This window comes from Osmia lignaria, chromosome 14 (genome assembly GCF_051020975.1).
Source record: "Osmia lignaria lignaria isolate PbOS001 chromosome 14, iyOsmLign1, whole genome shotgun sequence".
NCBI classification, from domain to species: domain Eukaryota; kingdom Metazoa; phylum Arthropoda; class Insecta; order Hymenoptera; family Megachilidae; genus Osmia; species Osmia lignaria.
This window is the reverse complement of record NC_135045.1, coordinates 3,727,562-3,737,897: the sequence shown is the minus strand read 5'-3', so window position 1 is coordinate 3,737,897 and position 10,336 is coordinate 3,727,562. Positions and strand designations below refer to the sequence as shown.

The following is a 10,336-nucleotide window of genomic DNA, read 5'->3' as shown; positions in this document are numbered from 1 at the left end:
AGATTTCCCCACGTTAAAAATAAAAAAAAAAAAACATTTACAGCCACTTATTCCCTTACATTCCTATATTCCTTACAGCCACTAATTCCCTTACATTTCTATATCCCTTACATTACTGCATCCCTTACAGCCACTAATTCCCTTACATTCCTGTACCCCTTACATTCCTGCATCCCTTACAGCCACTAATTCCCTTACATTCCTGTACCCCTTACATTCCTGCATCCCTTACATTCCTACATCCCTTACATTCCTATACCTCTTATATTACGGCATTAGACCGCGAAAAATTGTGAAAAATTTAGTTCCTTTTTTCGCCGCCAGAGAGCGCTGATTCGACATCGAAAATTTAGTTCACATTTTTGCCGCCAGAGGGCCAAAATTCCTGCATGCTTTAGTTCCTTTTTTCAAAACCAGATGGCGCTGATTCGACATCGAAAATTTAGTTCGCATTTTTGTCGCCAGAGGGCAAAAATTCCCGCATGCTTTAGTTCCTTTTTTCAAAACCAGATGGCGCTGATTCGACATCGAAAATTTAGTTCACATTTTTGCCGCCAGAGGGCCAAAATTACTGCATGCTTTAGTTCCTTTTTTCAAAACCAGATGGCGCTGATTCGACATCGAAAATTTAGTTCGCATTTTTGTCGCCAGATGGCCAAAATTCCCGCATGCTTTAGTTCCTTTTTTCAAAACCAGGTGGCGCTGATTCGACATCGAAAATTTAGTTCACATTTTTGCCGCCAGAGGGCCAAAATTACTGCATGCTTTAGTTCCTTTTTTCAAAACCAGACGGCGCTGATTCGAGGTCGAAAAGTTAGTTCACATTTTTGCCGCTAGATGGCACTGTTTTCGGGAAAAATTTAGTTCAAATTGTAGGAAATAAAGCGATTTGTGGGTTGCAGGGCTATAAGGGAAGCAGGGTTGTAAGAGGAACAGACATAGGGCGATATCAAGGATTGAAGAGTGTAAGGGATGGAAAGGTGTAAAGGATAGTGGGATGTTATGCATACGGAGACGTGAGGGACGCAGGGATGTAAGGATGATAGAGGAGTAAAGGATGCAAGGATATAAAGAAAGCGTGGATGTAAAGGATGCAGTGATGTAAGGGATACAGGCATGTAAAGGATACAGGGATGTAAGGGACTAAAACCCCACTTTCGATAACTATTTATCTATGTATATATTTGTTTCCCTCTGAGGGTAATTAAGGGGTGCGTTTTCTCACCCTTTATCCGCGGGGGTGGCGTATTCTAGGAACTATTGGTTGGCGGTGGCACCTTCCCCTCCGCTGACTTTGATCGCCATTTTCCCTACGGGGACGGCATGCGCGATCGAGGGTGTATCTGTAGTCACTGGTTTCAGTCATATTCGTACTGACTTTTTGATACGATGAAGTAGAAAACAATATATTATTTATTATGTAATGGTTGAACATTATACATAATGGCTTTCAAGGATTAGGAATTATATAACATTACCTATTACTTTTAAAGTATTTCAGGAAAATGTTGATGAATGCAATGAATGTTAATCTTGAATTTTTATTGTATGGGAAATAATTTGTTTTCTTTCGTGCGACATCTTTAAATTCAAACAGCGTGATAATATATTGTCTGTCAACGTAATCACGTGTAAATACGTAATTATATTTTGAAGCATAAAACCAAATTTATTTAGCACCATGCACTATTATTTTTATACTCATTTTGTATAGTATGGGATTTGTAAAACATTAATAAAAAGGTTGACTTCATTTGTTTATAATAGGTGGTAAAAATAAGTTATTTTGTACACACCACAGAAAGACTGTTATTTAAAAGAATATCATTGTATTTTCTACATTACAAATTTTGCAAACAATGCTTTAATTTAGATGCATCTATTATTTTATTTGTATTTAATATTGTTTTATCATTAATAAGCAATATACTCCTACAGAAATGCTGATGATAATTTAATAACATAGGTAGATTAGTTTGTAAGGGAATGATTCTATTAGATACTACATTTAATAGGCATAATACAATATTATACAGAGTAAGATATGCTTGCTTTATTTAATCATAATTCTTTAAGCATGTTCAAATAGGATTGCAGTATGTATAGTATTTCATCTTAAAGTGCACATGTACAATATTTTAAAGGAGACAGTGCATGAAATTGTCCCAAAGAAGAACCAGAAAAAAATGTTGTACTGACTGAACTTGCTAGTAGCCAGATCTAATTTAATTTTCACAAAAATGGTTTGAATCCTTTTTATTATTATCAACATTCTTTCATTGTACTATTCACATTTCATCTGCTTTGTTATGCAACTATTATTATTGTAACAGGATCATAATAAATATTTCTGAAATCATTACAGGAACATATAAAATCAAGGAAACATGAATTTAAATTATATACAAGAAAATCATCAAATGAAAAGACATAGTAAACTTTTATATCGATATGGATATTTTCTATCAATGCTTTTCTGTATGATACTTGCATCTATTAGACCACACTTTGGCAAGACAAATGGTATTTCTTATAAAATTATTGTATTTATAGTTAAGAACAATATATATATTGTTATTTTTATATTGCATATTTTAGGTATTCTCAATGGGAATGTTATCATTCGATATTTTGCTGTGCCTTTAACATATCTGGAAGCAGGTTTATTATGTGATCCTAAATCACTATATTCAACATTAAACAATGGCCCTCTTTTAATATTTACAATGATCTTTATATACATACTAATGCCATTTTTAATGAAGATCGGTGTATATTTATTAGTATACGCCGATGTTAATATATGGCTGTTAAAAGGAATGGAGGTAAATAAATACAAATAAAGATATTTATAGAATACCTATGAATCATTTCTTTTTTCTAGGTACTTTACTGCATGCCACCTCCATTCAATACAAGTTTTGTTCTATGTAGATTGGCAAAAGCAGACTTGTCAACAAGTATTGTGATAACTTTGGTATCTCATTTCGGAGGATTATTTATATCTCCTATATTATTATATTTTGTGGTAAATTACATATACATACATCGATTATTTTATAGAAGTTGTTTCATGTATCACTTATTTGATAAAAATATGTATGATTTCTGTTACAGTTAGGAGCATCTACACCTCCTCTGGTTGGTGTAAACATCAAAGAAACCGTGTATAGTACAATTATACCATTAATCATTGGTATTACAATTCAAATTGTTATTTTAAAGTATGATTTTTGTTTCAAAGTTAAATCCCCATGGTTTTCTCAAGCATTGTTATTAGCTACAGCGTATCACTGGTTTTGTGATGCAGTCTTAGTGGATGCATCATCTTTACAAGCCACTGATGTATTACTGTGTGTATTAATAGGTAAGTTTATTGTTACTAACTGTACTAATATTACATTCTTATGAGCAGATAAATGTTACTAATAATCATTGTGACAATTGCATGTATTTATTTCAACTTAATGCATTAAATGTATCACTGATTTGAAGTAAATGCATAATATGATAGCTTTCATTAACTCATTGTGGCATTAGAATCTCTTATGTTTAAGCTTGCGTGGGACAACTCTTTGTTAGCTGCTTATGTTGGATTTTGTGCTCTCAATGGTTACCTCGGGATATCGTACTAGCTACACTTTTTACAAGTACTCACAAATCAGTCGGTCTTGGCAGTTGGATTTTACGTGGTGCTTATCATGGTTCAGCTCATGGCCCAGCAGTGAATTTACCATTATGTATACTACCAGTTGCACAATTATTGTTGGGTAGTTTATTGGCTAGTTGGTTGTCTCCATAATGTAAAAAGTCTCACATGTAAAATTTAAACGATGTTATTTATATTTTATTCCTTGTTACAAATTGCATGTATGTACTATTTATTTTTTTAAATGTAATTTATTTTCCATTTTCTTATGTGCTGTTTGATACATGTCTCAGTTCGTTGCTCTTAAAACAGTACAAAAAGTACATGCTACTTTTACAGTAATTTTGATTCTGAAATACTGTACAACGATTTACTTAATATTATTGAAGAAAGAAGAGATTATTTTAAATACCACATTAGCTATATTAGAAAGAATAGTTTATAGGAATGGAGTAAAAAATTGTTTTTCTTGACAAAATAAATCGATCTTTTTATTCTTATTTCATAAATTGATACCGAATGTAAGTAAAAAAAATTAGCTATATAAAAAAGTTGCCTTAGTAACTAGTGTTTGAATTTGAAATAAGAGAAATTTCTTAAGTAAATTACATTTTTAGAACGTAATATTTAAAACTAAATTGTCTGCATCATTGAACTTTTAAAAATAAAATACTTAATAAAATATTGGGTAGGATTTTACTTGGAATTATTTTCAAAATGTATCAAATAAGTTTATTTCTATGTATAACGAAATGCCAAAGGCATTAAAACATAGTCTGTGATTTTCTTTTTTCTAAGTTTCACGTACAGTGCACACGAAATTTGTTTATTGCAGAATTTAATACTTACCTTGGAAATTAATATTAAGAATTTGTATGTAACAATTATATATATATATATTATTTTTTCAGTATATATTGAAACAACTAGTGTAAAATTATGCACGAATAAAGTTTTCAATTCTAATCAACTTAGTTTCATTGACATTTGACAGAAAGAAATCATGACAATGATACATTACACTGTACATCATTACAGAAACAATTTTAAATAGTACATTAAGTGAAAGTAAAAAAAAAAAGAGGAGAAACCAATTACACTACTCAAAGCGTCATACGCTATATGTTACGTGATAATTATATAATAAATTGTATTTGTATCTTACAAGTTATAAATATAGTTTCCTCACTTTCGATTGTAAAATTTTTGAAAATTATAAGTATCTACTTATTCTAAAAGTCTGGCTACAGTTATCATAGTTATATCTTAAAAGAAATAACAGTAGACAATTCACAGTACTACACACGAAAGAAAAGGACTGAAATTCAGAATAAGATGTTTTCCCATACAAAACATAGCGATTTTATTCTACAAATAATGGGATAAATTTGGTTAGTTTTTTTTTTTCTTGTTGTAAACTTGCATATCAGTTTTCTATTTTGCAACGCGCACTTCTGTACGGTATGTTTCTTTATAATACCGCTATAATGCGCACGCGAATATATTTAATAATATTAACAAATAGTGTAACACTCATGATAACGTGTATGAGCTCGTAACCTGATTTTTTCGTGAAAATCATGGCATTTGATGCATCAAACGACAGTGCAGTAATGGCGCAAGTGTTGGGCACATATTGATTTGCCCAAGTCATTACACAGTCATTATAGCTGGTACCAAATTTATGTCACGAACGACGCTGACCCTGCTATCGCCGCCAACTTCGAGATTCACCATCTTCGTCCTCTTCCTCTTCGTTTTCCTCCAGAAGTAGTGCTTCAGCGTTACCCTGTTGAGGTTTTAAAAAAAGAAGAAAAAAAAAATTGCAATTAAATAAAACAATATATAAACAGAATAGATATATTTTTTTAAAAGAATTTAAAGCTCACTTCTAAATCAACATCTTCATCGGTGGTAGGTGGTGCTTGTTCTGAACGGGAGGAAAGTTGTACGGATGTATTTGTATTACTACCACTTCCGCCACGATGTAAGTGATGCCCGGATACCCATGTAATCGACAGTAATCTATCTTGAAATGTGCGTCCCTTTGCTAAAGCTACCTCGGCTTCTTTCCTGGATTTATAATTGATTACAATCGAAGGGGTCGCATCATCTACTATTTGACTCACTATTTCTCCGAATTGCTGTAACATAACGAAATAAATAGCGATAACAGAAAATAACGTTCGAGTAATTAGAATGATAATTGTTAATCCTTACTTGAAAATGCGCTAAAACTTCAGCCTTTTCTTCGGTTTCGTAACCAGAGACTAGAAGACTCGTAGGTCTATGATCTACCGAAACATGAGTAAAACTACCTCTACCACGACCCCTGTATGATAATGCATGAGTACCTCGTATAACTCTACTAGGTCTTGTACCTCTACCGACAGCCGTCCCTGTATTTAAACCTAACGCAGCGGCCTGAGCTCGTAATTCATTTAATCTCTTTTGTAATTCACCGGCATCCTGTCCCTCCTGTTGTGCAGTCATTAAATCTAACTCGGCGTCTAAGATTTCTTTCTGCGTTTGTTCTCTGGATTTTACTTGCGTCTTATTACCACCGATTTGACCATTCGCAGCTAAATCCTTGCGTAGATTGTCGATAGACTGTTGCATGGTTTTTATCGTAGCCATAATTGCATCTTTTTGTTCTGGATTTTTCTCAGCCTTCTCGATCAAAGCTCGTATCTCTATCAAATGCTTGTCTAGTAATTCTTGTTTTCTCTTACGCAAATCAGCGGTTAATTTTAACGCCTCTTTACGTTTTTCCTCTTGTTTTTTCTTTAACGTTTCCTTAGCAGCTAATATCTCTTGTGTCTTTTTTATTGCAAGAACTTTTTCTTCTCGTGTAGGAACAGGTGTAGTTTTTGGTGAGGTGGGAACCGTGGTTTGGGTAATTTGTTCTTCGGTGGAACGACGAGTAGGAATATATTCATTTTCATCGGTTTTCGCTGGCACATTAACAGCAGCACCTAATCTCTCTTTGACAGATGGACGGCAACCTAAATAAATGAAAGAAAGTGTTAAGTTAACTAAACAATTGTCACGCCTAATGATTAATGAAATATTTCAAAGTATCAGCTTACCCGGTGGTACGTTTTCAATAGCGCCACCGGCTGCATTGTTGTTAACATTGTTATGCCAAAAAACTTTGATAAATCTATTATTCAACACAGCCTCTGTACTTCTATATGCAGCCTTTGCCTCAGCTGGTAGCTGGAAGGTGACCAACGCTCCCTCAGGATCTCCACCGAAATTAACTTGGATATTTACAATTTTACCGAATTTCGAAAAATGATTATTCAACTGGGTTATATTGTTCAGGCTACGCGGAACTTTCTTTAATTCCAGAGAACAATTAGCTGGATTATGTACCACACGTTGTTTTGGTCCAAGACGATTGAAATCAAATGCTTGTTTACGCTTTAATGGATTTGTTTGAGTATGCGTTACTTCAGATGAATTTGTATGTGGAATTACTGGTACGCTAATCAGTTCTCTTTGACCCCTCCCATAAATACCAGGTCCGGGTTGGGGATGTCTTCCCCATGGCATTCGTGGTTCCATGCTTGGCGCATCGGGATTATATTCGGCAAAAGCATCTGTCAGCATTTATTTCACATTCTATAATCATTCGTTTACAAATATAATCACTAAAAATATAATAAAAGAGCCCCTTACCCATGTTAGAATGATGTTGATTTCTTAAATGCGGAGGAGGTAAACTTGCAAGAGGAAGGTGTTGCGGTGGAGCATTTCCATTAGGTCCTGGAGGTGGTTCTGGTACGGCTGTTACAGGTACTGTTCCTGGCGCTTGAGCACTATGCGGGCCAAAAGTTAAGACCCGACTTAGAGCTACATCCTCTAATACAACTGGATCTGTACCATGATCGTAAGGGCATAAATCTCCTCTCATGCAATATCCCTTTTCTGCAAGTGTAGATTCTGTATGTTAATTTCATTTATTTTTAATAATTCAATAATTAATTGACCTGGACGATACAAACCATCAAAATCTCTGCACCTCCTTTTCGTTTGAAAACCTGGTTGGCTATTTGGAACATTAGAAGCAACAGCGACCACGCTTTGAATTGATTGACTAGTAGTAGACAGTCTCATGTCTACATCTCCATGATTACTATCCTGTGTTGGTGTACCACCCCCAGGACTTCCTTCGATTCGATCTGTTCGATCCACGTCCATTCTTTCAGAGCGGTCTATCTTTTTACGATCTAACGATCGCGATCGGGATCTAGATCGAAGAGGTGTTGGAGATCTGTTCCTAAATCGTGCTCTATGATCTCGATTATCAGGACCATCTCGTATCCTTGGTCGTATCGGTGATGTACTACGACTTCTACTTCGTCTATAGAGAAAAAGAGACCAGGCATTAAAAAAAAAAAAGATTTATGAATTAAAATACTTCATCTTTTGATGGAAATATTATAAAAACCTTCTATCATGCCGCCGTGTATTTGGTGGTGACTCGTTTCTCCATGGCCGACTCCTATCGCGTTCTCGATCACGTCGGATATGTTCCCTGCTCCTAGACCTACGTCTATCTCTTTCCCACGAACGTGAACGCGATCTTGTCCTAGATCTCATTCGGCCGCTCCTGAAACATATGCAATTTCCATTGTCAGATAACATTCGGATAGTTTAAAACTTTTTTACAATCCAAACGAAACTCACCGACTTCGAGAACGTTTCTCTTTTTCTTTATCAACTTTATCAGAGTCGGATTTTCTGGTTTCGCGTTTACCTATTGTCATAGGTGCAGATCCATTCATCTGGAGGGGAACAGGGGGATTTGTATTCACAGAAGCAATTGGAATTGTACTTTCAGTTACTTTTTCCACGGCTAATGCAGGTGGTGGTGGATTCACACCTGGAGGCGTGCCACCACCATCCGGATCATTTTTTGCTGGTGGAAGTACGTATTCTTGAGTTTCCAACGTTTTGAATAGTAATTCCACAAAGTTTTTGGTTTCTACAAAACAAGAATATTATAGAGTAAACTGAAGTAACCAATTAATACTTTCCATATGCATTGGTTTGATACAAAATGCAAAGTACCTTGTTGTAAGAATACATCAAGTTGTTCAACCATTCCACCCCGTAACTCTTCCAATGTTTTATCCTTCTTCACAAGAGCATATACATATTTTGCTAATGCAGCAGGATCTGCATCACAACTACAAAATTAAACAGATGATAATTATTCACTGTGTAAATAGATATCTATAACTGCAATTCATATTAAAGTGTCATCTGATTAGCTGTATTATTGTGTGACATTATTTTACATGTTTACAGATTATAAAATATAAGTAGAATGATATTATTAAGTCAACAAAATCACATATGATGTTAATTACAAGGATTTAACTAATCTATTAGATATCAGTAATAAAAACATTTTCAATAATACAAAAAATTAATGTACATATACAAAATAAATATATTGTTTCCACAAAATTATGCTTAATTAATGTACCGTATTTTTACACTTGTCTATTAGCTCTTAAAATATGTATGAAGAAAAGAAAATTAATGTTCCTAATAATAATTCATTTCAGAAGGAGAAATTATGTTTTGTTTAATAATTAATGTCAACAAATCCTACTAAAATAAATCATTCTTTTAGGTTGTTTATATGGAAAGATTATGAAGTAAAATGCATCTTTATGTTGCATTATTCGATGAAAATACATATAGGCTTTACATTGCAGGATAAAATGTAACAAAATTAAGTAATCTTTGTTCAATCATTTGAAAAACGTTTCCTATAAGATAGAGATGAAACACATCAGTTAGGGAGATATTATTGTGAAGTTGGTTGTTGTTCAATGCATGATAAGCCTGGCAAAAGAAGTTGGTCCGAAATGATCTATCAACAATCATTTAGAAAGAGCCAGGTAATACATGTAAATATAATTCTGCATGGGGTGTAAAGCATAGCACATGTACGGCCATTTACAATATCAAATGCATACACATACACCTAAAACTGTACTCGGACAAGCTGGCCTACTTACAGTGGCTCCAAGACGGCTGTGAGCCACGCCTTGAATTGATCTGGATTCTCTATTATCATTTTCAGTGAATATGCGCTGAAAAACACATGGAACTCTTCAAAGACACGCGTTAATTACACAATTTCTGGGCGGGAATAAGTACTCTCCTAAGTAAAGACAGTCGCCATTCTGAAATCTCTCTCCTATACATGCAGTATTCACATAGATGAGATTTCATTTCTAGAAAATGTCACAGGAGTCGCTGGATGCAGCAGTGTATCAGATAAGTTAGGTTTCTCACTTTATCATTATAAACTGAGTTGAACATAGTTGTAATTGTAATATTTTAGGTCAGATTAGGTTTATTCCTTTCTTACTGTATTCCCCGAAAAGTGTTGTCTCAAAAGAAAGACATAACGACTACGGTTACGATATGTTTATAGCTTATGGCTATTTCTGAACGTAATCTTTTGGGTTGTAAGGATACTCTTACTTCATGGAATGCATGCACCATCCCAGTTTATTAGGGCTGACACTACATCCCTGATAAAATCACTAGGACAAGGGCGAAAAATATAATCATCCACTTCGCGCCGAGACGCGTCAGTTTGTCTTTGAACGTTGTATTTTTACATTTTACATTGGTTTACAAATTAAAATGTTAATT

The 10,336-nt window shown here is 34.3% G+C and overlaps 2 protein-coding genes across 13 annotated transcripts; one reads left to right on the top strand and one right to left on the bottom strand.

The window, feature by feature from the left end:
- The first annotated feature begins 849 nt into the window (after positions 1-849).
- On the top strand, positions 850-4,773 carry LOC117607266 (sodium/bile acid cotransporter 7-B). Of its 12 annotated transcripts, XM_076692031.1 has the most exons (8): positions 850-1,631; positions 1,939-2,037; positions 2,145-2,243; positions 2,366-2,523; positions 2,599-2,825; positions 2,885-3,028; positions 3,118-3,367; positions 3,558-4,772. In XM_076692031.1, the coding sequence occupies exons 4-8, from the start codon at positions 2,388-2,390 to the stop codon at positions 3,800-3,802; spliced, it is 1,002 nt and encodes a 333-aa protein (XP_076548146.1). In that variant the 5' UTR covers positions 850-1,631; positions 1,939-2,037; positions 2,145-2,243; positions 2,366-2,387; the 3' UTR covers positions 3,803-4,772. The 12 variants fall into 12 exon arrangements, with proteins under 12 accessions (XP_076548146.1, XP_076548148.1, XP_076548147.1 ...); XM_076692033.1 differs by lacking the exon at positions 1,939-2,037 and having other exon boundaries at positions 850-1,135; XM_076692032.1 differs by lacking the exon at positions 1,939-2,037.
- A 214-nt stretch (positions 4,774-4,987) lies between these two features.
- Positions 4,988-10,204, bottom strand: swm (Zinc finger protein swm). The gene is made up of 10 exons (XM_034330760.2): positions 9,691-10,204; positions 8,729-8,847; positions 8,345-8,642; positions 8,106-8,267; positions 7,660-8,018; positions 7,334-7,582; positions 6,739-7,254; positions 5,870-6,654; positions 5,539-5,793; positions 4,988-5,438 (listed from the first exon to the last, which is right to left on the bottom strand). Exons 1-10 carry the CDS (start codon positions 9,747-9,749, stop codon positions 5,358-5,360), a joined length of 2,883 nt encoding a protein of 960 aa, XP_034186651.1. The 5' UTR covers positions 9,750-10,204; the 3' UTR covers positions 4,988-5,357.
- Between the last annotated feature and the right edge of the window lie 132 nt (positions 10,205-10,336).